Source organism: Asterias rubens, chromosome 2 (assembly GCF_902459465.1).
Source record: "Asterias rubens chromosome 2, eAstRub1.3, whole genome shotgun sequence".
NCBI classification, from domain to species: domain Eukaryota; kingdom Metazoa; phylum Echinodermata; class Asteroidea; order Forcipulatida; family Asteriidae; genus Asterias; species Asterias rubens.
In genome coordinates, this window is record NC_047063.1 from 8488814 (window position 1) to 8515576 (window position 26763).

The 26763-nt window shown below is 40.4% G+C and overlaps 2 protein-coding genes across 3 annotated transcripts in view; one reads left to right on the forward strand and one right to left on the reverse strand.

Moving 5' to 3' along the window:
* Positions 1 to 261: 261 nt before the first annotated feature.
* LOC117302168 (protein MCM10 homolog) lies at positions 262 to 18167 on the reverse strand. Its single transcript, XM_033785983.1, has 18 exons — positions 18059 to 18167; positions 17031 to 17384; positions 16177 to 16446; positions 15333 to 15521; positions 14334 to 14661; positions 13439 to 13601; positions 12646 to 12810; positions 12309 to 12436; positions 10783 to 10863; positions 10103 to 10186; positions 8902 to 9096; positions 8566 to 8636; positions 7205 to 7732; positions 6483 to 6619; positions 6097 to 6210; positions 5602 to 5750; positions 3338 to 3380; positions 262 to 1493 (listed from the first exon to the last, which is right to left on the reverse strand). The coding sequence occupies exons 2-18, from the start codon at positions 17356 to 17358 to the stop codon at positions 1422 to 1424; spliced, it is 3045 nt and encodes a 1014-aa protein (XP_033641874.1). The 5' UTR covers positions 17359 to 17384; positions 18059 to 18167; the 3' UTR covers positions 262 to 1421.
* A 66-nt stretch (positions 18168 to 18233) lies between these two features.
* Positions 18234 to 26763, forward strand: part of LOC117302118 (regulator of nonsense transcripts 2-like) — a 51846-nt gene continuing 43316 nt past the window's right edge. Inside the window, exons 1-5 of one of the 2 annotated variants that reach the window (XM_033785929.1) lie at positions 18234 to 18260; positions 19199 to 19477; positions 20172 to 21538; positions 22574 to 22618; positions 23915 to 23999. In XM_033785929.1, coding sequence (XP_033641820.1) covers positions 19303 to 19477; positions 20172 to 21538; positions 22574 to 22618; positions 23915 to 23999 — 1672 coding nt within the window. In that variant the 5' untranslated portion in view covers positions 18234 to 18260; positions 19199 to 19302. Of the gene's footprint in view, positions 18261 to 19195; positions 19478 to 20171; positions 21539 to 22573; positions 22619 to 23914; positions 24000 to 26763 lie in introns of those variants that run through there. The other variant, XM_033785921.1, reaches the window with a different exon arrangement.

The window sequence follows — 26763 nt, forward strand, 5'->3', positions numbered from 1 at the left end:
AAGACTAGTCTACTCACTTGCTGTATCTCAACATAATGCATACAATAACAAACCTGTGAAAATTTGAGCTCAATCGGTCATCGAAGTTGCAAGATAATAATGAAAGTAAAAACACCCTTGTCACACGAAATTGTGTGCTTTCAGATGCCTCAAATTCTAAATCTGAGGTCTCAAAATCAAATTCGTGGAAAATTGCTTCTTTCTCGGAAACTACGTTACTTCGGAGGGAGCTGTTTTATACTATCGACCTCTCCCCATTACTCGTTACCAAGGAAGGTTTTATGCTAACAATTATTTTGAGTAATTACCAATAGTGTCCACTGCCTTTAAACAACCAAAAAATACTCTTTGCAAGACCTCACAACTGATTAAAAATCACATTATAAAATTGTTTTAGTGCTATCATAGTATATTTTTCACAACATGAACATTTTATAAACATTCACCAACATTTCTTTAACTTTAAGACAACTTTTGTAGTTTTTTTGTTGAACAGAGACAAATTAACAAGAGCAGGACATGAACCTGTGACCTCTGCGTTAACATGCTGGTGCTCTACCAACTGAGCTATCGGGCTCAAACTTTTGTAGCTAACAATATATTTAAAGTGAAGTCAATGCGTTATCGCAAACAGTAACAAGTTTATGATTCTTCCATTCATAATTACATGTACAAATTATTGCTTACAATGATTTTTTTGGGGGGTAAAGATCCCCGACTCTGAATGTTAAAGAATTAACTGTGATTTTTAAAATTATATATAAACAAGGGCTAAGTTTGCACACAGACCAATGGTTGACTAGTGGCTGTCTCTTGACGTATCAAGGGCAGACGCACAGAAGTTGTACATGTAGTATGTAGTAAGAACGACTCTAGTCTTGTGATCGGCGACTTAACTTACATTATCATTTTCTTATAACTTGTCCACTTTGCATTGTGCTATTAGAAGCAAGTTGGAGTGAGCACCATGATTAACTAAAGAATGACTTTTTAACTCAAACCCAGACTGGTCGACAATTGTTTGACTACTGTGGTCGACCATTTGGAACCAGCCTCATCAGGACCATGCACGGTTCCTTCCATGGTCCCGATAGCCTGTTCCATGCTAACAAAGCGCAGAGGGGAACCAGTGACACTATAGCGAAAAGGCGGAAGGCAATGGAGTGTTGAATACAGTGGTAGGTTTCCAAACAAGTTGTTCCAGTGAGTGTATCACTGCGCATGTTTGTTGCTCGTCAGTAGTTGAGTAAATGTGCGCACTCGAACTTGCTCTTAGACAGCTATCCATAGACGGCTATTGATAAACAGCGATGTGACCATGCTCGGTAAGCTGGTTCCAAAAAGTTGACTAGCGTAGTCCAACCATCGTAGAACTTGGCCTTTAATGACTTGAAGTTTCTACACACTATCACATGACCACATCACATGACCCACTTTCGTTCTTCACCTCTCAGTAGAAGTTTCTCGCTGTCAAGTAGAGGTCCTTTTCTCTCCTGAAAAGCAGAAACAAAAAAGCTAAATTTATTCAAAAACCAAGGAGGCACACAGCACACTTGTTTTAAACATTAACACTCTATTATATCTTGGCCCTAGTTCTATAAACTGAGAACCCTTTCACACGAGCACTTTTAACAAGGGTCCTCGGCGCTGGTTGTCTGTCACTTCCTTTGGTTGCATTTATTTAACAACCTTTCACAAGACTTCTTAAAAGACAAATTTACTAACATTCCTTGTTTTTTCTGGGGGGGGGGGATAAAGGTTGTGATTATTTTTTCACTTTACACTTTCTTCTAGTGAAATGGAAATGTTCTGGGCATGAAAATAATGTTACCATAGCAAGGGTGCTTGGTTATATGGCACATCATATGTTCAAACTGAATACGTGGTGATTTAAACATGTTTTTTTGCATGTTAATATTTTTTGGAGGTCTGGATCTCTGTTAAAAATAAAAAGGGTCCTTAGTTATTTTTTTTTAAATGATAGCTTTCACAAGGCTTGATTTTTCTTTTTTTTAGCATTGTTGTGATTTTAGTCAAATCTCATTCCTGTCAATCAGTCTGGCTTGTTAGTGCTTTGATTGTTACCCACTGATATTTCATATGACTTCAATTTACAAGTCAATGACATTGTTGAGAGGTTTAATCTTAAATCCTAAAGCTGACTGAGCAGTTAATGGACAAGCTAATTGTCACAGTGGCTAGTCACTGCGGAAGTGAAGGATAAACCCTGTGGGAATCGAAGCCAGAGCTGGCAACAATTACATATTGCAATCAGGGAGATTTTGGTACAACAATCGGAGAGATTTGTGAACAACTAACATACATGTACATGTACAAATATAAAAGGGGGAAAAGTTTCCAAACTTGGGGCGCATGTCTTGCAATCATGGAGACTTTGTACAAAAATCAGTGCCATTTAGAATTACATTCAATATAATAGGGGGAAAGTTTCCATATTCAGGGAGATTTTGTACAACAATCATTGAGATTTTATTACAACAATCAGAGAGATGTTGTACAATATATTCAGGGAGACTATGCACAAGAATCCAGGAGACATTTTTAATTACATTTAACAGAATAGGGGAAAAGTTTCCATATTCAGGGAGATTGTCTAATTTGTTCATCGAACATGGAAATATTGGTTTATTTCAAAGGAACTTTCTACAGAATGAGGCATCTCTTGGGCGAATTTCATACCGCTCAGCAATTTTCTCTGCTAAGCAAAAATTGGTTGGGGAATCAGTCACAGCAATGAAACCTTAATGTAATTTTGGCTGGTAAACTATTTTTGTAAAGCAATACTTTTATGTGGCTAGTAAGTTTTGTGTGCAAACAGGCTTTATGAAATTGAGCCCTGCTCACAGCCCCCCCCCCCCCTCGCCCCAATCCAACTATCCTTTCTTCTATGTTTCCCCTAACTTCTGTAATCACAGCAAAATTATTATCTCTGAAACGTGACTTCTCTTGGACAAAAACAGTTCCAACCTCTGCCCATTGAACTATTCGTGTTTTTCATCCCACCCTCCCAAGGACATGAATCTTAATTTAATCATCTACCGCCCAAACACAATTTGATATCGATTTGATTTTCTTAACAGGATAATAACGAGACATCGTCACTAGACCAAGATTTGAATGCCTAGAATATTGAGTAATGTGTTTAGTTTTTTACATGTACCAAGGGTAAATCTATTATAATAGAATTACAGTCGTAAATAGAGATGTCATGAGTTAATAAAACGAATAGGGTTTGTGTAATATTGGTTACAACTTGGCTTTAGATTAGCAACCAATGGAGACGAGATATGAGATCAGTCTCAATATTGGCTCTTACCTTTAACATGGACGTTCTCTCGTAGCTTGTCCCGCCACAAGACCTGGGATATTAGGAATCAAAGACAAGACGTTCAGTTATTTATCAGTCAGTAAATGCTTTCATATAAATTGAGAAGCCAAAAACACATAACAAAACCCAGGCATACCCCTTTCCCAAACATACCCAAACCCAGCCAACCCCCTACCTAACCCCCATTAAAACCCACATCCAGCCACAACCCAACCCCAGCCAAATTAACCCACACCCAACCCCTACCCAAAACTCCTATTCACCCTCACCCAAACCACCATACAACACCCACACAAACCAACATCTACTCCCAGCCAAACCCCCATTCAAACCCCAGCCAAACCCACATCCAAACCCCAGCCAAACCCACATCCAACCCTCACCCAATCCCTTAATCCCAACCCCACCCATCCAACCCTCACCAAATAAACTCCCATCCAACCCCCACATAAACCCCCATCCAACCCTCACCCAATCCCCCCTCCCACACTCAATCCCCCATCCAACCTCACCCATCCAACCCTCACACAATCCCCCATCCAGCTCCCACCTAAACCCCCATCCAACCCTCACCCAATCCCTTATCCCAACCCCCATCCAACCCTCACCAAATAAACCCCTATCCAACCCCACATAAACCCCCATCCAACCCTCACCCAATCCCCCATCCAACCTCACCCAATCCCCCAACCCAAACCCCATCAAACCCACATCCCAACCTCCAGCCAAACCCACATCCAACCCCCACTCAACCCTAATACCCAAACCCCCCAAAATCCTCAAAAACTAAATTCTCAAAAAACAAATCCACCTGAATACTCCTCCCCACGACTTCCAACCATCCAACCCAATAGGTCGTATAAACACCATAACTAGCATAAATGATTGCCAACGATAACATAGATAAATAGAATGTGATAAGAAAACATCGTCAGACTACAGATGGCCGACAGTGCCGAGAGATAGCTTGAGGTCCTGAAGTTTTTTATAAACCGTCTCATGGCTGACTATGTCAGACTTGTTGACATTCAAGCAACCCGCTGTCAATTCCATGAATATCAAAGAATGCATGTGAATTCTTGACTTGAAAGGCACTGAACATGTTTGGTCAATGTCAAATACAAAAACCAGGGCCAAGCTGCTTAAGCACAAAAAGATGCTAAGCACAACACCATTATGCATACCAGAATAAGGTTACAAGCCAAACCTATGTTTCATTTTAAACTGGTATCCTGCTCATTTCTGCTAAGCAGAGTTGTTAACCAAAATTGGGTCCAGTATTCTAACTTTTAAATTGTTTCCCAAAAACCCCAAATTAAGCATACATAATTAGTCATCGAAGTTCCAAGAGAATAATGAAATAAAAAAATACCCTTGTTACACAAGTTTGTGTGCTTTCAGATGCCTCAAAAAGGCCTCTTGCCTGAAGTCTTTTAATATTTGAGTGAGAAATTACCTCAATCTCAAAAACTTCTCACAATGTATTATCAACAGCTCTCCATTGCTAGTTATCAAGTACGTTTTTATGCGTACAATTATTCCAATAGTGTCTGGTGCCTTTAAACCTAAATCGAAGCTCAGTTCCTACTGAATAAAATGTCCACTGATTTGAGCTCAATTGCTTTTTTTTTTCTTCTTTAAAATGAGGTCAGTCTTAATGCAGTGCAATTCTTTGATTCTTTGGATAGAGGCATCCTTTTACGGAAAACCAATTTCCCGCCAGATGTTTTAGAATCACAAAATGTGGTTCAACAGTTGCATGTAATTATTTGGACAGATGCCAACGACACAAACTTGCGGTTCAGAGACGGTGAATTTGTAATTCCACCTGCCCCGGAAGGAAATTTAGCGGAACCAAGGAGGATGGGTTGAAATTAAAGGGGTGGTTTATATCAAGTAACGTCACTTCACTGAAAACCCATCAGGCTAATTTGTTCAGGTATCATATTTTTCCTTTGGTTTTTGGAATTGTTTGATTTTTTTCAATCCTTTATAAGTGTAGATTAATACAACAGAACTAACATGATTGTAACCCAGTGATTTCATTGGGTACAATGATTTCTAAAAGTGCAGTGACAAAAGCTTTCTGTGTTTTGATTGGTCCGAGGTGATGTTTGTCAGCTGCACTTTCGGTCGTCAGCATGCACAATGTTTGTACATCATGCACGTAATATTGTTATGTATGTATACAACCATGTACGTAGGATTTGACTGCGAATCTCCATGAGGGGCACAGTCACTATTTATCTTACCTGCATGATTTGTTAGGGATCCTGTTGAATGTAATACTTCTACTCTTGCAAGTTTTACAATTGAAGTATCGCATCGTCGCTTCGTGTCGCGCTAACTGATGATTCTCCGCCTTGCAGAGCGACGAGGGCCCAAACCATGTATAGTCGCACTGTGGGTAGGAAAATGTTACTAACAGTGAAATTAAAAATTTAATAATGAAACAACATACCATGGTAATGTTTTATCATTACTAGAGGTGGTCATCATTGGAGATATACGGAAGATATATGGAAGAAAAATGATTGGGGACGTTAAAGTGTTTGGACGTGTTTCTGGTGCTGCTCATGTGGGATTGGGACGTTAGCTTGGATCAGTTTTTAGAATGTTTGCGTTCTTTAGATGTTTCTTCTTCGTTTGTTTTGGTCAAAATTATGTACTATTTACATTTGATGGACTTCTTTGCTTAATCCTCGTGCATTGTTTCGTTTTCTAAAAAGCTTTCACTCTCTTCTTACCTTTTTACAAGACACTACTTTACATTTCTTCTCTCTGATTGATGCCATCTGGTTCTCAAGACGTTCCTTTTTCTCAAGAGCCTGGAAGTATATCTCTTCCATCTCAGCTTGAACCTGTCCAAAATAGAAATAAAGATGTACTTCACGATAAGAATACTGTCTATCCAGACAATTACTACTATTTATTATTATATTGTTATTAATTGTAATGAGTAGGGTAGATGGCCTTAGCTTTCGATCCAAACCGGACCTTCTTCAGAGGCATTATTAATTTATACCAACATATTTCTGGTAATGAAAACAAGAATGCCAGGAGTTTTTTCGAGTTGTAATTTTAAGGACATTTTCCTAGATTTTCAAAAGTGTTTGAAAGGAAACTTTGTTACCTCCGCTAAAACACCAGAGTTGCTGGACTTGGCATCCATGATTGATTTTAGTTCATCTTGGCTCAAGTCTACCTCCTGGCCTAAGAACGACTTCTTGAGTTTCTTGGCTGGCTGGCCTGAGTCTCCACTGCTCTCTTCTGTCAAGAGTGAGAAAATAAACAAGCTTGAAAGACTATCCCCAAAGATCACTGAAATGAGTGAATAGTTCACATAGCTGGTGCATCCCACCGCTGCCACCATGAAAGGCTGTCAACAAAGGTCAAAGCTTAAACATCTCATGAATATCAATCTAAAATCCCTTGCGTAGCTGCACTGTTCGGAAACCAACTCAATTGTTTTAACCCTTAATATAGACATTCATTTCTGTATAATCTCACAAAATAACCAGACAATGCTAATATTATTGTTCATTTGTCTCATCACATTTTGTCAGTAAAAATGTCAAATGTATTTAATTTTGTGTTTAGAAATTGGGATTGATTGAAAACTTCATTTCTGGATGACCTTTACTTTGACCTCTTTGTAGATTGGAAGTAGGTCAAACTTACGGCTGTTTGTGACCCCTATTGGAAAGTTTGTACAGGCTGCTTTGGTCTCTTAAGTGATAAACATGATTATCACTTTGGTAAGAAATGAGTAGATTTTTAAATTCAAACATAGTGTATCTTAATAATGAATGAACATAAGTGAGTTGGGAAAATAAACACAAAGAAATATCCCACCTTCCTGCGACCAATTGAGATCATCTTCTACTCTCCTCTTCACTGCTTCCCGTTTCCGTGGCGACATAGGACTTGTGCTTTTGCCGACAACTTTGTTGGGGTCAGCCTTAATGATTTGACCCTTGGATCTAATGAGAGCGATTGCTTTTCTCTTTGCGTCAACAGAGCTTGAAGTTTTTGACGACTTGAAAGATGGAACGCACTTCCAAGGAACTTTAGGCTCGGGACTTTCTTCGTCGAAGATGATGTACTCATCATCGCCGTCGTCGTCATGGCAATCTCGTCCAAGAACAGGAATCAGGTTTTCCACATTTTTCTGGAAGGACGGTCCCGTTGATCCCAACTTCTCTTTCGAGTCTTTGCGTACGGCTTGAGTTCCGTTCTTGTCTTTGAGGGTCCTTGTAGATGTCGTTGTCGTCGTTGATGGATAATCGAGGGACGTCTTTCGTGTGGCCTGTTTGACTTTCATTTCCTGTCGGTGCTGTTGCAGGAGATCTTTGGCAGTGATTGTGCTGACGTTTTTGCTAACTGTTGGACAAATTATCAATTATATATCAACATCGTGGACTGTTGAGTTAATGAACTACAAGGGTGTTACATCAGCTGGGAATTTCTGCATTTGACTAAAGGGGGAGGAGTACCAGCACATAATTACACCTTGTACAAGACCACTTCACATTCCAAGGAAACACCGCTTATAGTAACTTTGTCAATCAATAACCAGGGGTGAGAGTCATTACTAACGGAAAAGTCTGAAAATTGGATACAAATTCAAAGGTGTGTTGAAATGATGCCATTTCTACCTTTTGGTAACCCCTGGGGTTATAGATTCTAAGGAGCTTTTGGAAACAGTATCCAAAGCAATAGAGAAGTTGACCAATGAGCAGGATTTCTTTATTTGTGGAAACAAATATTGTCTGATTTTCTTCACCAGGCAGACATAAAAAGTCTGAATTCCGCCAAAAGTCTGGACAATCTCATCCCTGAATAACACACCAGGGACAATGGAAATCAACACTGGGGCATCAGTTTCAAAGTCTTCATGGAAAAGAAACCACCCCTCTCTAAGGACACAGATGTAGAACTGTGTACCTATACAGGACAGACAATTCAAGTCATTGGTAACTGTACTGTTACAGTTGAGCACAATTTCCAAAAGGCTGAATTGCAGTGCAAGTTACTGCAAAGGGATTCCTTGTAATTGTTTTCTGCTTACAAATTAGCCACAAAATGTACCACTTCAGTAAAAAAGCATGCTGGTTCTGCAGTTCATTCAACGGATTAATGTAATTTGAAGGATAAAGTTACACATAATGTGTTAATTTAATTTATTCGAAATTGATACTCAGAATGAAACATACCTTCTTCCACTTTGACCATGTGCCGAATCAGATTCTGTGATCCAAAACTTGGTGCACTCAACAACTCTTTGCTGCAAACATTACATAATAATAATAGTAATAATAATAATAATAATAATAATAATAATAGCAGTAGCAGTAGCAGTAGCAGTAGCAGTAGCAGTAGTACTACTACTACTACTACTACTACTACTACTACTACTACTAATAATAATAATAATAATAATATCAAAGCCTTATACAGCGCACATATCTATCAAACAACCTGTACTCAAGGAGCTTATACGTATATACAAACTTTCAGAAAGATAGGTTACAAGGTCCTTCAAGACTTACAAGGGTTCACTCGCCCCGGCCACCTTGACCAGCGTGTCTTCTTTATTCTTTCGTCCGTGGAGCGTCAGAACGCTGTCTCTCGCTTCTTGCTCAATCTCCTTACTTCCTTTGACGCCAAGACTCTGTAATGCCAGCTTCTGTACTTTCTTCTTGGGTTTACCACTAGACTTAGTGCCAGCCCCAATGACTGATGCACTTTTTTATGTGAAAATAAAAATGGAGGGAAAGAATGTTACAAACGATTTCAGAATATAGGTTCTTTGTAAGTGATGTTCAAAGCTTTGCATGGTGGACTTGTATACCAGTGAGCAATTTCCCTTGTATAGCAGAGCAAAATGCTACACAAAATGTGTCAATTGCTACTCAAAAAATAGGATTTGCAATTCAACATTAGTATTGAGTGTGCCCACAATAAATTCTGTCTAACTTTGTTGCTATGCGAAATTGCTAAACGAAATCTTTCCCTGTATAATATTAATAATAATATCGAAGTCTTATATAGCGCACGTATCTACCAAACAAGGTACTCAAGGCGCTGAGTGTATACAAACTTTCAGAAAGATGGGTTATTGCAGTGATGGATTCTGAGACCCAATTATGTAGCACTTATAAGGGTTTACAAGGTCCTACATTCAGCAGCCACAGCCAGGAACACCGGGGCGAACCCCTTCTCCTTTCGATAAGTGCACTGGGTTCTTTTACATGCATTACACAACGCACAGGACCAACATAGTATACTGTACTAAGTTTGTCCCTTCCGTTGCATGTGATGAAGTAGTTGTTGCTATGAAAGCTCATCAGTTTCTCTACTATTAGTTACTCTTTAAGTGCTATCAATAAGTTCTTTTTTGTCTTCTATTAGGTGCGATGAGTAGGATTAAACTATAAATAATAGTAAACTTGTGGGTACAACCATGTGATAAATCTCTTTTGTGGTAGCGTTGGCTCTGAAAGTAAGCCAGTTTGGTCTGGACGTTTTGAACAGTATAACTGCTCGTCTTCAGGGGAACAATCGGGACAATAAGGTTGTAAAGCGCTCGATCTAGCTACTAAGATATGTATGCTATATAAGAACCAGTTATTATTAATTATAAGCACTGTAACTGATATGGCGAAAGAAACCTATAATAATGGGACAAAATCTTTACAAAAATGTAAGGATTGACGAGATAAAAATATCCAAGCAAACCGTATTGTGTACCTCATTGGATTGTAACTCTGCCCGCCGTATATGATGTTTGTCCCAAGCTTCTTTTTGAACACTTTTGGCTGAACACCCGAATACCTGTGAAGATGAAGGAATTATTGCCCAAATTAAAAAAATGTTATAATTCTGAAAGTTGGAATCCTTGTTAATACAAACTACATTGTGGTAAGACATTTGCTCTAGAATGGCAACGATTTGTGGGTTTGAATCCCACCCGAGTGATATGGCTATGAAGTTTTGTCAGGAAAAGTACTGAGTATCTGGAGGATGGGGGGGTTGGGGGGGGGGGGCATGGCCGAGTGATTAAAAGCCGGACCTGGTCATTGCATTTGCGTTCATTGCATTGCGAACAAGATGCTTTACTATGTTTCTTCTCTTTACCTAGGAGTATAAATGGGTACCTGTGAGGGTAGGGGTCGATATTGTGTGTGAAAAAGCCTTTGGAGTGCCAAGGCAACTCATGGCTGTATACTCTCCAGGGAGCAGAGAAGGATTAAAGGAATGTTATTAGCCCAATGACCAGGGCACTTAAAAAAAGTAGAGCGCAAACTGGACATAAACATGAGAATACATTCTGCAACCAGGTAACACTTTGTAAGCTTTTGTAAGAAAGTCAAGACTCAATGTTTACATATTGTCTTAATGTGGATGAAATTGTTTGGCTGTGTACTTACGATGACTGTAGGTCCGGTCTTTTACCACTGCTCTTCTTGTATTCATTCTGTACATGATACTGACATGTTTCACTAACAGCCCTGAAAAAAAGAAGGTAACGTAAAATTGTCATAAAAACGAAAACAAATTCTACTGCATTTATAACAGCTAGTTATGGCTAGAATTTTACACTGGACAGCAGGGCCCAATTTCATAGAGCTGCTAAGCACAGTAATTTGCTTAGCATAAAATTTTGGTCTTCATAAAAACAGGATTTCCAACCAAATTTCCACGTGATTTTCAGGATAAGCAAACAACAGCAGCTGAATACCAGTAACAAGCAATATGCATCAAATGGAAATTTTGTTGGTAATCATGTTTTTATCAAGGAAGAAATTTCATGCTGAGCAAATTTTTGTGCTGAGCAGCTCTAGGCCCAGGCCAGAGGCCAGTGATTTTAGCATCAAGCTAGTAAATTCATGACTTGACAAGGCTGGCAGTCTTTTGACTGTATTCAAATGTTGACTTTTAGTCTGATGAACATAGTTTGTTATTATCGAAGACAATTTATACCCACAATAAACAAATGAGATAAATCTTCTCAATAGTGGTTTTTCAAAATCAAATAGTTCAATAATCAACCTATGCTGGCATTTTCTTCTTCTCGCTTCGATACTGGTTTTGTACACAACAATTCCTGTCCAATTTATCCTCGATGTAAATTTAAAAGCTATTAAATTGTTGCAGTACCCGCTACTAAAATATATAGGATTGGAACTGCCTCTGCGTACCGGTGGTCTAGTTGGTATTACAGACATCTGCTCTAGATTGGCAAAGGTCGTGGGTTCGAATCCCACCCTAGTAATATGCCTGTGATTTTCCTTCAAAGAACTCGGTGAAAGTACTGCAGGCCTCGAAATAACCCACGGCACCCACAGTAATTGCCGTGGTGTCCTGTGCTTTTGCTGTGGTGCCCGTTGCAAAGTTCCAATACATATTTACATTTTCCCAATAGGAAGTGCCCCCTTACCAGAGGAGAATTGCTGTGGCCCTTTAAGAGACTGAAATTTAAGGCATTTACTGAGTATACAGTGCTTACACACATCAATATTAAAATAATATTCTTTATCCCCGATGCAAATTTAACATCTATTAAGTTCCTGTCTAGTAAATATTTTGAGCTACACGCCCTGCGGACTTGTGTGTTTTCTCAAAGTAATTCTAGCCTGTTAGTGCCCAAGTCAAAATTCCAGTTGAACCTAGTTAAACTGGGTTTAACTGGAACTAGTTGAAACCAGTTGATAAACTAGTTAAACACAGTTAAAACCAGTTGGTTTAATATGGAAAATGGACAGAAACCAACTGGTTTATAATTTCAACCTAGTTGAACACAGTTAAACCTAGTCCAAACCAGTTGGTTTATATGGAAAATGGACGAGTTTGTCACTATCCAGTTGAACCAGTTGACCCCAGTTAACTAGGTTCAACTGGAAGTTTGACCTGGGTGTTCAAGAGCAAGGGTCTTGCTTGAAGAATTTAAACCTACGTGTTGACGATCATTGAACAGGGTTTTCCATCTTTCCGTCGTGAGCGGCAGTGACCAAAGTCTTTTGAGGTACCAATCAGGAGAAGTTTCTGTGGGTGGTCTATGCTCAGAGATACCCCCCCGTCATCCTACGGGAGAAGACAAGAAAAATGTCTTGACTTATAAAGATGTCGCTAAGAATATCACAATGACACTTATAGAAGTAAGTCTAGTTCCTTGTTCACCTAAATGACAACTCAAAGACACTTACAGATGAAAGTAAGTCTAGCTCCTTGTTCACCTCAATTACTACTCAATGACACTGTTTTGAAGAAAGTAAGTCTAGTTCCTTGTTCACCTGTGTATTCTCTTTAGGCGGCATGATGGATGCGTTGAGGATGCCTAAGACAGACCCCTGAGCTGTCTTCCAATGTTCATCATGAGATTTACCAAAGAGGAACAGCGTGGTGACTTGCTCACAGTTGCTCAGATCAGACAGCTTCCAGATACTAAAAGCCTTGCCCTGTCAGATTAAAACAGATGTATAGTTTCAATATAGTTCACAGGCCTGTTATAACTCCTAAGGGCTAGCCAAAATCCTGTCCAAAGATATCCGGCTGGCTAGTCTGTTGCTTTCTAAAGCTACATGTAAATCACTGCCTGCACGCTTGAATTACGAGACCTACTCCTATTTAGCACCTACATAGCACCATGTAATGGTTTACAGGGTACGGTGCAATATGATGCCATTCAAACCAGGAACAAAGGGACGAACCCCTTCTCTTTACGATAAGTGGACTGGGCTCTTTTACATGCGTTTAATACACAACACATGGGACCAATGGCTTTACGTCCCATCAGAAGGGCGAAGCAATCATGGTTAAGTGTCCTGCTTAAGGACACTGGTGTCACGACTGGGACTCGAACCCACACTCTGCTGATAGAAAACACTGGAGTTTAAATCCAGTGCTCCTAACTACTAGGACATGCCAGGCCATGAGACATTTATTACAATACAGGTTTCTAATCTAGGCCACTTAAACTTTCTGTGGGCAGCAAAATACCCAGTTTACTAGCCCAGTGGGCTACTTTACAAAAAGCTTGCGCAAGGTGTGATTTAATTCGCATTCATTTTGGAGTAAGATACTGACCTTTGAACTTGTCTTGGGGGGCAGTTTAGCAACAAGGACTCCCATGGTGACCCAGTCCCCTTCTATACCACCAGCTCCGAGGTAATTCTTGAGGATGGACAGTCGTAGCATCTTCCTTCCGTCCATCATGGAGTCCAACCTCGTTGAGGAAACCAAGGGATTCCTTGGAAAGGTCATAGTTCAAAGGTTAGAGAGTTGACCTTACTTACTACCAACAACAGTTAATTACTGTTGATAAGTTTACAGTCTCTACGTCTCACTAGTACAAGATTCCCTCCTTATCCACCAGGGTCCTGCTCAGGATTTCTGGTGGAAAAATGTTTCCCTGGAAACCATTGCAAGATGGATAGGTTACATGGTATAATCACATAAATAGACTCAAAACAAAGAACGGCTCAAAATTAATGGCTTTGGATACCATTTTTACTGAAAAACACCAAGTTTTACATTTCATTGAAAACTTTTAAAAGGAAACTGCAAGTGTTATTTTCAAAATTTTTGAAATGTGTGGTGGTTGGAAACAGAGGAAATTCTTCCAGTGGTGGTTGGGGAATCCAGCACCGACCACTGTGGGCAGAACCCTGTGGGCAGAACCCTGTGGGCAGAACCCTGTGGGCAGAACCCTGTGGGCAGAACCCTGTGGGCAGAACCCTGTGGGCAGAACCCTGTGGGCAGAACCCTGTGGGCAGAACCCTGTGGGCAGAACCCTGTGGGCAGAACCCTATGGGCAGAACCCTGTGGGCAGAACCCTGTGGGCAGAACCCTGTGGGCAAAACCCTGTGGGCAGAACCCTGTGGGCAGAACCCTGTGGGCAGAACCCTACCAAGTTACACTCATACTATTATAGTTGTATATTTCTGGTGATGAAACCGAACATTACAAAGTTTGAACTTACAGAACTCGCAATTGAGAATGCTTATTGGTTTCAATGTGTTCCTTCTTTTCGGGTTTTCCTGTTTTTGAAACCTGCCCTCTACTGTTGTTTCCACTCTCTCGTCTCAAGTGGGCTGATCCGGCAGATGCCTTCCTGGCAGATGAGCTCGTTGATTGCGCAGACGTCCCATGAATCCGAGCGTGAGCTTGGAGTTTGTGTTTGTTTGCGAAGGACTTCCCGCAGATTGCACAATCTTGGGGTGATTCTTTACGATGTTGGAACGTATGCAAGGTTAAAGCGTCCAGTGTGTCCAGTACCTCGTGGCATAGTTCACATTTATACGGGCTCACTAGAATGGGAAAGAGTACAAGATCAACATTGGTGAAACAACTCACAATCTAGAAAGGTTTGTGGTAGCAACCACGGAAATATTTCTAAAAAGTTGTGTTGTGTCTGAAAAGAGCTGGTGGTGTTACAAATCACAATCTACAGAGGTTTGTTGTAGCACCATGGAAATATCTCTTATGAGTTGTGTTGGCTCTAACAAGAGCTATTGGTGTTAACAACTCACAATCTACAGAGGTTTGTTGTAGCACCATGGAAATATCTCTTATGAGTTGTGGTAGCTCTGACAAGAGCTGGTGGTGTAATAACTCACAATCTACAGAGGTTTGTGGTAGCACCGTGGAAATATCTCTTATGAGCTGTTGGTGTAACAACTCGCAATCTAAAGAAGTTTGTGGAAATATTTCTCAGGAGTTTTGGTGGCTCTGAAGGGTTGTGTTTTGGTTAAACAAATAATACCCAGTAAGATAAAACAAGCATACAGCTTTATATAAATCAACACCATTAGAATATTTGTATTTATGGCCATGTCCAAATTGCCAGCTACAGCTACGACTACGGCTAGATTTCTGCATTATCATGCGTTGAGGTATAGGACGTCCTTAGCAACACCCTATAGCAAAAGCCGTAGTCGTAGCTGTAGCAACCAATTCGAATCTGGCCTATGATTCAAACCTTTGTCAGGTTTCTTCACGTTGTTATTTGGAGTATGAGCGACTCGTTTGGCACTCTTGCCAAAGAGGGCGCTCTTCGGTTCTGCAGCTGGGCTTGCCTCTTTCTTCTCTTCGACTTCATCCCAATCGTCATTGTCCCAGTCGTCATCCCAATCCTCCGGGTTACTCAAGGATGGTATAGCCGTTAAACCTAAAAGAAATTCACAAGAGAGAGTGCCTTGAGAAAATGCAGCGGAAAAACATTCTGTTTAATTCTTACTGGTGATTTTTGTCAGTTCAAATCGTACACAGATATCTCTATAAGTATTCCGCCCCCATGGAGAGACTTGAACAGCTTTCCTATCAATTTTGGTGGATCGCTCCTATCTTCTACCAGACACAGAGGCTAGCTGCCTCCAGCTTGGAACAATAACCTGAGAAATTCTGACTCTGACCACTATCAGGTGTAGAACAAACTGATACAAATACAGTGCACGTTCCTAACTTACTTGACCGGCATTTTTAATGTGTAAAACTGCTCTGCGATTTTGTGTGTGTTAATGCTCTGTTCTTAGGCCTTTTTAAACTCTCTTTCAATAGCTTTTGTATGTTTTTATTGATGAACCTTTTTACTGTTTGTTTATCTGTATTTTAGTTCAGACTGTTTAGCAGCTATAAACAGATTTTGACAAACCTATTATAATAATAATATAATATAATAATAAGATAGGCTTCGTGTGAGACTCTGCTAGGGTGGAAACGTCAAGCCACTAACTATTTTTCGGCTTTGATTAGCTTCTTTTTGGAATTTCAAGTCTATGAATTTAAGATGAGGTAATTTTATTAGCCCTCCATGTTGCTAGTACCTGCTATAGACCCAATTTCCTGAGCCGTGTATCTTTTTGAATCTCCAGGCGAGGTCTTCTTCTCCGCTGGTGATGGCTTCTTGTCCTTTGGTGATGTCTTCTTGTCCGTTAGCGATATCTTCTGTTTGCGGACATGCTTGACTTCCACAGTCACCGAGATGGCATCGGAAAAAGTCTCTCTGGGTCCGCTAGTCTGGTTGTCACTTCCTGTCTGGCTGCTGCCTCCCGACTGCATGAGTTTCATCTGATCTCTCATTCTTTTCAACTCATCTAAAAATTTGGTTGAAAAAAATAGAAAGTTATGTTTCCCTTTCGAGAACAAAGTCCTAGGTTTGGTTTAAGGGGTACTTCAAAGACTGGGATGAGCTTCCTCAAGACATCATCTAGCTGCCCACCTTGGAGCAGTTTAAGGAGGCCATCAGATGCGAGTTGTCACTCAGCGTCATGTTTTTACTTGCACACATTTCTATTTTTGTATATATTTTGGCACCAATTGAGTACACATACAACTTATATGACAACATTTTTCACAGGTTTGGTAACGCGTATGTTTGGGATAAACGGACCAAGGATTTCGGGTCTTTGACAAATACCAAAATCATACCCTGTGCTCAATTTCAATGCACTGCTTTTTGCTTTAAGCAGGAAATATTGCTTACCAATTTTCTGCTAAGCAGAAGCAGAAATGAGCAGGATACCATTTACAAATTGTGCATATGAAATGGTAGTTTGGCTGGGAACCTTATTCTGGTAGCAAAATGTTATTGTGCTTAGCCACTTTTTTTGCTTAAGCAGCTTTATGAAATTGGACCCTGCCTTTAAGTGTAAAACTCTGAAATAAAAATAAAGATTACCCATGAGTTCCTCTTTGCTCTTTGCTTCATCAGAAACATCATCCTCACACGAAGATTGCGTTTGACCTGGCATAGACCCTTGACCTTGAGATGACACTTGACCTGAAGATGCGACCTGAGTTGACCTCTGATGATCAGAGGTACTTTCTGCTGGTTTCTGGCTTGATCGTTGACTTTTTGATGATAAGTCCTCTAGTGATGGGTTGTAGGTGTATTTTTTCGTGGCGCATGTTGGGACGTCATCTTGATACGGGTCCTTTTCATCTTCGTCGTCAAGTAAAGCTGTTAACTCGTCGATGTCTCCGTAGGCATACTCGTCATCTGACATTGTGTTGATAGAAACTTGCCTATGCTCTGTAATTAATAAAATCAAATGTATACTAAATTAGTATTCAGCTTTGTATTTGATGCATATGACAAGCACTTCCACAGGATAATATGATCATCACACCAGGTGAGTTCTGGAATTTTTATTTTACTCAGCGAAGAAAAAGCCAGATTTCAGAGTTCTTCTGCAAGCAGAAGTTGTTTTATAGGCCTACATCATCCTCGCACTGACATAGATCCTTGTCATTTGAAACTTTACAATAAACACAAAAAGGGCACAACAATAGACATCACAATCACATAGATGATGATAGAAACGTGTTAACGCACCAGTCAATACTCAAAGACAAGTCATCAGATCAGCCAACTCAAAAGTTTGAAAAGGATGAACCTCACACTCACAGAAAACAAGTATTTGGGGGGGGGGTAGTGATATTGCTGCTGTTTTGTTGCACTGCCCTGTCTGTTTGCAGTGATAAACATACAAATACATGATAATTTGTCTTGATCATGTTGTCTGGATCATTCAAAATCAAGTGTACGGACTGATGAGCTGTGGGGCTGTGTCCTGTCAATTCAATAGTGTACTAATCTGCTGTGTGTTCGTTAGTGTTTTGTTTGATTGAGTTTGACCGACATGTGTAAGACTTTTAAGAGGGTAAAGTGGCGATCGTAAACATATTTCTTTTATATACACTTACCTTTGAAGGGAGTGAGTCCAAACTTTTTTTTTCCCCACGCAGATCTACCAAAAAGGCAAAAGACAAGACAAGAAAAGATGCTTAAATCTCCCGGGTTCACGGCGCGCCAAATCTGAACCAAATCTGAAAAATATAAACAGTAATGTTGAAGAGCGCCACCAATCGACAGTTAACCTGACAACTCGCCACGGCGAATTTCCAGGTAGGTTGGGTGCATTTTCTTTGCTTTTATTCTGGTATTTACCACCCTCTTCTCAATAAATATCTCTGCCAAAACGACGATTTGCTTCTTGTTAGAGCTCAGTTCGATTATGGGCCAATTTTTTGTTTGGAAATAAAACTTGGGAACCAACTTAATTTGCCAAAGCACTTCTGCCTAACTTGTACTTGTTTTGGAGGGGGGATTGTACTAATTGTGCATTGTGCGGGAATGTGTATGTAAATTTGTGTATTGTAATTGTAACTGTGCGGGATCTTGGAGGTAAAACGTGGTTTGTAAATACCCCATTATCGAGGTATATAAGCATGTTTCTCGAATAGAATGTATCATGTCAACCAACCTGTGTAAAGTGCCTATTATTTTTGTTGTTGAAATATTGTTTTCTTCCACATGTCACTAAGTAAAATTAAAAAACAAAATTTGAAAAATTATGTCACTAAAAAAAAATCTATGTGTCCTGCTACCCATCACTTATTGTTTTGTTAGGCCCCTACAAAATAAATTAGTATCTAATTCACTCAAATGAGATACTCTACTCTAGAAGACCTACACACTTTTGTAGTCATGAGTTTACTTAGTTTAGGTTAGTTGCATTAACTTAACCCTCCTCCCGACGGTGGCGAAGGTAACCCTCCTCCCGGCGGCGGAGAGGAGGGTTATGTCATCGAAACTAGAGTTTACTGGCCCGATGCTATATAATTACTGCCACTCACCACTGACCTCGGGCCTGCGGTCCGATGTCAGTTTCGAGCCCTATATGTTTGTGGACTTTAGTGTAAGCATAGAGCTTGGACCAGTTGCGATAACGTAACCCTCCTCTCGCTTTGTTCCCTTAAATACCATGAAAAGATTACCCAAAACACAATGTTCATGTGTTATGTATTAACATTTCAGTGGTTTGCTCTTTTCATTTTCTACAGTTTCATCAGTGGAGACATGCATCTAAAGATGGATTTACTGCTTGTCTTTCAATAACATCAAATTATCACAGACTATTATATTTTCAAACCGAAAAATGGCTTGAATGAAAATGGCCGCAAATTTAGACAGCAAAGAGGGTTTGAAGGAGGATGACAACAACGGTGAGTTTTCTGTTGGAGATAAGATTGATGGAGTCAAAGATGATTCTATTTCCTCGTCTCAAGCTTTGACGGAGGAACAAGGGACCAGCGAGAATTGCTCCCAAGATGTTGTACAAGGTGATTATGTAGACGAGTTCGAAGCGGGGCTGTAGATAGACCAATTTTAGTGGTGGGCTCTTAACCCAAAACAGTTCACCAAGGGTGAGCTGTTCAACAAAATTGCTCATGTTTACACATAAATGGGGCCATCATTGCTGAAGTGCAATCGAGGGGAAAATTTTGCTGGGCAGCACAGTGTATTTTGCTCAGAGTGCTGGTTGAAATTTGTTTGTTCTGGACAGGCCCACCCTGCACTGCCCACCGTGGCTACAACACTGGCTATGCACTCATTTTTCAATAGATAGAGTTCTTGTGATTGTGGGGGAGGGGGGGGGGGAGAAATACAAGTCTCTAACCTCACATTTTTAAACCCATTTTAAAAGATTCATGTCAAAATTGTGGTGGCTAAGTCATCAGGGTGTTGGTTCGAATCCCGGTCATGACACTTTTGTCCCTGAGCAAGACACTTGACTGTAAGTGCTTCTCTTCACCTAGCGGTGTAAATGGGCAGGGTTTCTCTTGGCACTTCAATGACCAATTGAGTCAAAACTTTCACAGATTTGTTATGTTATGCATGTGTTGGGATACACCAAGTGAGGATTGTAGTTTTTGACAATTACCAAAGGTGACCAGTGCCTTTAACTTGACTACTTGATGCACCTTTCAGTGTGTTAAAAAATGTAATAATATTCTTTATAATTTTTTTGCCCAGATGTAAACAACCCAGGAACATCAGATGAGCATTGCCAAGGAGACAGCAGCCACGGCGCTGAAGCAAAGATTGATGAGACCCTCAAAGATGCAATCATAGATGACGTTGTCGCAGTGTCGAAAGAACCTGTCAGTGAGAATGCACCGTTGAAGGCTGAGGATGGAGAAAGTAACCATCTCATGGATGCACAGAAGGAGCCTCTTGAAGAAGCTGTTTCCTCCGATGACCTCGCGACACCCATCCTTCAGTCGGACACGTCTAAAGAACTATCTTACAATGTCTCGATTGAAAATGTCAGTGAGTCACCACAATTAGATACTATGAATCCCAATGAGAGCATTTCAAACGCAGAAGCAGAACTTACAGACGATAAAAATGAAACGGAATCCACTTTGATTGAACAAGAAGACACAAAGAAGACTGTGGAGACATCAAAAGCATCTATGCAAGGTGACACTCAAGACTCGCCTCAAAATTCCGGTAGTTCAAAATTATCCTCAGGAGATGGAGCTGACCAGATGGTACCTACTCTAGTTTCTGAGAGAGATACAAATGAGACTGGACATGTCAAAGGTCAGTGTGGTGATGGAGGAGCAAATGTGGACTCAGCGGATGATGTTAAGGTCATCACTGAATCAGTGAAGTCCTTAGTGATCCTCCCAAACCCTGCTCCGGAAGAAACTGAGAAAGTTTCGACGACAGAGAAAGGAGACGTGCGAGCGAAGAGTGTGCAGGACACAGCGAATTTGAATAATAACGCTAAGGGTCAGAGTTCAACTTCGGAGAGTAAGACGGAAGCAAAGTCCACCTCATCAACAAGCAGGCAAGAGTCTAGCAAGACCAGCTCAGCGAAACAAGATGCACCAAGCCAAGACTCTGCCAGAGACAGGGCGGGTAAGTCTTACTCGGCACAGAGAGTGGCAAACAGAGGTACTCGCGGCAAAGGAGCAGCATCTCCTGACCCGAAAACACCAACTAAACAAGAAGCACCAAAACCAATCGATGGGCGTGCTAGATCGGACTCTGCTAAAGAGAAGGTTGTCTTAACTACTAAGGAGAAGGCTATCTTACCAGAGGATGCTGTAAAAGCGAAGGACAAGGGGAAGCATGCCTCGGAGCATGGTCGAGAGAAGACATCTGGTAGGTCGAGAGACGGGGACAGGGAAGCCGAGAGGAGAATCACGGACAGGAGGAGGGACAAGGACAGGAGGCCGTCGGATCCAGCGCCGGTGATTAAGAAGCCAGTCAAGACCAAAGAGGAGCTTGAGAAGGAGGAGGCAGAGCGGAAGAGGCGGGATGAGGAGCAGAAGAAGATTGAGATGGAGAAGAAAGAAGCTGAGATCAAGAGACAAGAGGAGGAAGAACAGGTAATATTTAACAATAATAATAATAATGGCTTCTTATATAGCGATCAGGTACGTCCCGCAGTGACGCTCATGACGCTTCAACATTGTCATCACTGGTCACTGGGCCTCAAATCATTCCTTAAACCGTCTCAGCACCCTGGGGAGTATAATAATAATATTTGAGTTTATATAGCGCTTTTTCACTCCCGAATGGGTGTCTCAAAGCGCTTCAAATTATTACCCCTGGTCACTGGGCCTTAATTCACTCCTTAAACCATCTCAGCTCCCTGGGGAGTATACAGCCTCGTGCAACAAATGCGCTACTCGGCTAAATCAATCACAAGAACCATCTCTGCCCTCACAGGTCCCCATTTACCCCTGGGTCGAGAGAAGCAATAATGGTTAAGTGTCTTGCTCAGGGACACAAGTGTCACGACCGGGATTCGAACCCACACTTGAATCCCACACTAATAATAATATTAAACAGTTTTTACATAGACCTTATCGCAAATACCAATGTGCAAGCGCAGACTGTTGAATGAGGTGCATTGTGGGATAGATATGGATCAAATTTGGATACCAGCAAGACCACAATGCACCTAATTCCAAGCTTTACGCGCGCGCCCCGGTATTTGCGAAAAGGTCTATAGCACATCATCGTGAGGTCCCAAGGCGCTGTGAAGGGAAAATCAGCGGTTTTGTACAAAGTAAACAGATGTGTTTTCACCCGGGTTTTGATTTGATCTGATGTTTCAGCCTGTTTAACAACCTCTGGAAGACTGTTCCATAACTGAACTACTGCATATTGGAAAGAGCAGGAGCCATACGTATTGGTTTTAATAGCTGGGGGAGTCAGAAGGGATTTATGTTGTTACTTGTAGCATGCGTAGAAGGCCATTTTAGTTTTTTTCACAGTGCACTTCCATTTAAAAATCTTTAAGTCTATGAGAACTTTTGAGGGGGGCACCAATAATAATAATAATTTGGTAATTTTAAATAAATTATGAACGAGGAAAATTCAATATTAATTTATTCTCTCTCTTTGTTTCCTTTCAGCGTCTTTTGGAAGAATCCAACGCCAAGCTTGCGGAGGAAGAACAGGTGAGTGAAATCTCCAATAACTGGTTTATTTTGCATTTCATTAAACTGAGTAACAATATACAATTGTTGCACACTGTGACGCGATCCATGGCGTTTTGTACACCCGAGGGTGCTATCTGCCACCGAGGGTGTACAAAACCCATGGTCCCCAGTCTCAGCGTGCAACAGTTGCTTTGTTATACCTTGGTAACATTTTTATCCCTCTTCTCGAAGTTCTGTGGTCATACTCAAACATTGGAGGCGGCGTATGCATAGTTTAATAAGCAGACGAACAGTTCAAGTAAGAAACTCATTATTAACTGTTCCCTCGAACCCGGTGTTTCGTACACATTGCTGGAAATCAACCAACATTGGGAACGATCAAGCTGATATACACTGTTGTATATATCACTTTTCATGTTACCTGACCCCCGAGCCATGTAACATGCGTCTTTGTGTTATATCACCGATTGGTTCTCGACCAATAAACTTCACAATTTGTTACCAAGGTATAGGCCTAACAAGATTGTTTGTTCGCAGTGTGTTGTGTAGAAAAGGTTTTTTTTTCAGAGACCAGTTTTTTTAAACAGAATGGAATTTCTCAAACTAAAAATTCTTAACTATACCCATAGCGATCAGCAAGCTTGAAACACTATACCCGTAGCAACCAATATACTGTACCCATAGCAACCAGTGAAACTATATTCGTAGCAACAGCAACTACTCTGTACCTGGGAGTCTGTCTGAGTGTAATGTATGGGGTTTTATCAAATTATGGTTATGGACTCCCTGGGTGAGCTCGGATTTTTTGTTTTTTCAAAGGCGAAGCCGAAGAAAAATGGAATGCTCTGGGGGTCACTTCGGAAGTCAAGTTGAACGGGAAGGATTGTCTCTTCAATTTAGTTAAGGTCGCTTATAGACTCTATAGGAACCAATGCGCCTCTCTTAATATTTATGCATGACGTCATAATTCTTACCCAAAATGAGGCTATGGGCGCACGTCCCCCATCACTTCCAGTGGCTGTGCCCATCGCCTTGTTTTGAGTCGGCATTGTGGCGTACCTCATGCATAAATATTAAGAGAGGCGTATATCGTTGTACTATCCCATAGCAACCATTGTGAAACCAATAGCAGCAGCTTCTTCTTGGTTTCTGAGACGTCGCCGAGGGAATATAGACCAATCCAGCATCATCAAAGGAGTACTGGTTTTACCCATAGCACTCGAAACAGTCAATATTTCTGAGTTTTTGAAACTTCATTAACGATTGTGATTGATGATCGTAATAAAACTCACCATTTTGGATCGTTTAATCTAGAAACAAGCGTTTGAGATTGCAGCTGAAGCAGTGCAGAGGAAAGAAGCTAAGCTACGGCTACGAGCCAAGAACCTGGCCGCTGCAGGTAAGAACCAATCAATTAGCTTGTAGACCCCTTGTGCTACGCTCAGCGTATGTGCCTTGCCTGGGTGTCATTTTGGGTGTCAATGTCGTATACATACAAAAGAGAGTTGACACCCAAAATAACGCGCACTTTTTGGAGGCGCTTTCTGTATTGTGTAAGAAATCAATAGCTTTTATAACGTGAAACGCTACAGGTATGCTGAGGTAACGCGCACGTTTTTACGCACAGAGAACAGCTATTGTCCAATGGTCTGCCTCCTTTTTGAGAGTGTGACGTCATGCAATGGGTCCATAAGGGCCATTCAGAATAGTCAATGTTAATAAATTTTTCTTATTTTTTCCCAAATTGTGGGTGTTGGGTCGTAAGAAATAACTGATTATCAAAATTCAATTGTTATTTATGTCAACAAAAAGAGGAAGTAAATATACGCAGCTTGCCAAGATCGTCAATTTCATTCCTGATTAAACTATAAAGTTTTTTGTTTAAGCCAGGAAAAACCATTGAAAACTACTGATGCTGGGGACTTTTGATCTGAAATGTCTGGTTCATTTGAGGCAGTACTTTGTTCTTCAGTGTATAGATAATGTTTTTAAGACACCAAATATTTAAAAATCTAAATTTGTGGTGGATGGCTGGGTCGAAACAATTTCAAATAATTGTTTTATTTTAATAATGGCTATTTTGAATGCAACCTTAATTAACAGTTTCACATCCTTGAACCCTTGTAATTTTTTTCCCCATCTGTCTGAAGGAGGTACGCAGGTTATTCAAATTTTGTCTTTTGATTTGAGACCATTTGAAGCATCAGTGCTTACTTTGTTATCGCATTGTACTGGGTTTTCCTTTTTAAAACATCAAGTCTCTAATTTGAGGTTCATACAAAGTTCTGAGCAACATGATATTTGTTACTCAACTGGTATCATACATCGATATACATAGTAGCTGAGCTAGAAATAATAATAATAATAATAGTGGCTTCTTAAAAAGCGTGCATATCCGTCACTAAGTGACACTCAAGGCGCTTTAACATACCGTGTGTCTCAAAAAAACCTATACACTTTTGAAATGGCTGCCGAATAAAAATGATACGACTCTAGGGCAAAATGTTTATGTGTATGGATAGCTTATAGTCTCAACTTTGATATGACACCAAAAAATCAGGAAAATAATTCATGCCTGGGTGAGCACTGCTCAATTTAGTTAGCCTTCCTTGATAAATTCATGATCAAATGCGATCAGTTTGGGTTTGCTGAGTGAATTGTATGGTTTATTAAATCATTTTTAAATTCATGAGTGAACAGGAATTGTATTTTTGTTCTTGTAGCATTGTAACTTTCCCTAGTAGACTCAGTGGTGTGATCACGGGAGTCAGGATGGGGTGATGGTAGGCTACATGTTGCAACTTCCATGTTACAAACTGTGTTTTTTTTACACATCTGTAACTTTGAATAAAAACTTTCACCCAACATTTCAGTTGTTGTAAGAGGAGTTGAACATTTCATTGTTTTTTCTTAATGACCAGATGGGGATTAAGTAAATTGATTATTCAAATACGGCTTGTTGAAAACAGGAATGTCACAGATGTTGGCTACTTATTCTTCAGGTTACCCATTGACCTGAAGTAGCAGACATCTTGGATGGAATTGTATTAAAGTCACCTGGAAGTGGTATTTTTTCAAAATAAAGCTTTTGTCACTAATATATGTGTTTTGATGAGTGGAATGTGAATAAACAATTAACTAAGGTTTTAAAAAATCAGTTCTTATGTTATTTACAAATTTAAGAGTAGACCCCGACTCGAGAGGGCGCTGTTCGTGACGTCAATCGAGGCAGACTTTGCCTGTAATGCGTAGAGTAAACACAATTGCAAAGTACATGTACGGACCATGTCGTGAGTTTGTACGTTTAAAAAAAAAAAAAAATGTTTGTTTCCTCTAATGCCGACCAGGTGTATTGCTGCTGAATGCAGAAAAACACTTTTTGAAATGTACCAACTCACGACTTGGACGTACATGTACTTTGCACGTGTGTTTACTATACGCATTGCAGGCAAAGTCTGCCTCGATTGACGTCACAAAAGGGGTAGGCGGAGTCAGCCCCCCAAACAACTTCATGTATTTTTTAAACATATAAATCGTGACAAACAATTACTAAAAAAATTGTTTTATTGTTCGTAAGCATATACTCTTATGTTTGAAAGAAAAAAAAATCTATTTCCAGGTGACTTTAAGCTACAAAGGACTACCTCTCACGAAGGGAAGGCTAATTCCTGCGCAGCCTATTTTTCAATCCTTCACAAAAATGAGCAGTGTTCACCCAACCATCAATTACTTTCAGACTTTTTGGTGCCATGTGAAAGTTGAGACCATTAGCTATCCATACACCTAAACAATTTCCTCCGTCATCATATACTTTTTATTCGGCAGCCATTTCAAAAGTGTATAGGTTTTTTTGAGACACACGGTACAGTACTTTCTGCAAGGTATGTGGGACTATGTACATTTTTGAATTATGCGACCCTAGTTTTTTTAAATTCTGGTGATGAGTTAGGTCTGTAAAAGGGATGACTGTGCTGCAAACGGACCCGGTCTGTGTGCGCGGACATAGTAAGTCTGTCTGTGTCCACATCTACATGACGCCCTGACGGCACCACGTTTAGCACGTCCATAGTACGGCCGTTCCGTTCATTGTACGCCTTCCCGTTCCATTCCGTTCGTTGTACGCCCCCTCGCTTTAAGTTTTTTGCCAATCTGTCTAAATGCAG

Excerpts from the sequence above, each read along its gene's own strand:
- LOC117302168 (XM_033785983.1), bottom strand. The coding sequence starts at position 17,358 with ATGTCAGATGACGAGTATGCCTACGGAGACATCGACGAGTTAACAGCT. Across the intron at positions 16,447-17,030 it reads GAGCAAAGAGGAACTCATGG|ATGAGTTGAAAAGAATGAGA; the intron begins GTAATCTTTATT and ends CCAAATTTTTAG. Across the intron at positions 14,662-15,332 it reads CGTGAAGAAACCTGACAAAG|TGAGCCCGTATAAATGTGAA; the intron begins GTTTGAATCATA and ends TTCCCATTCTAG.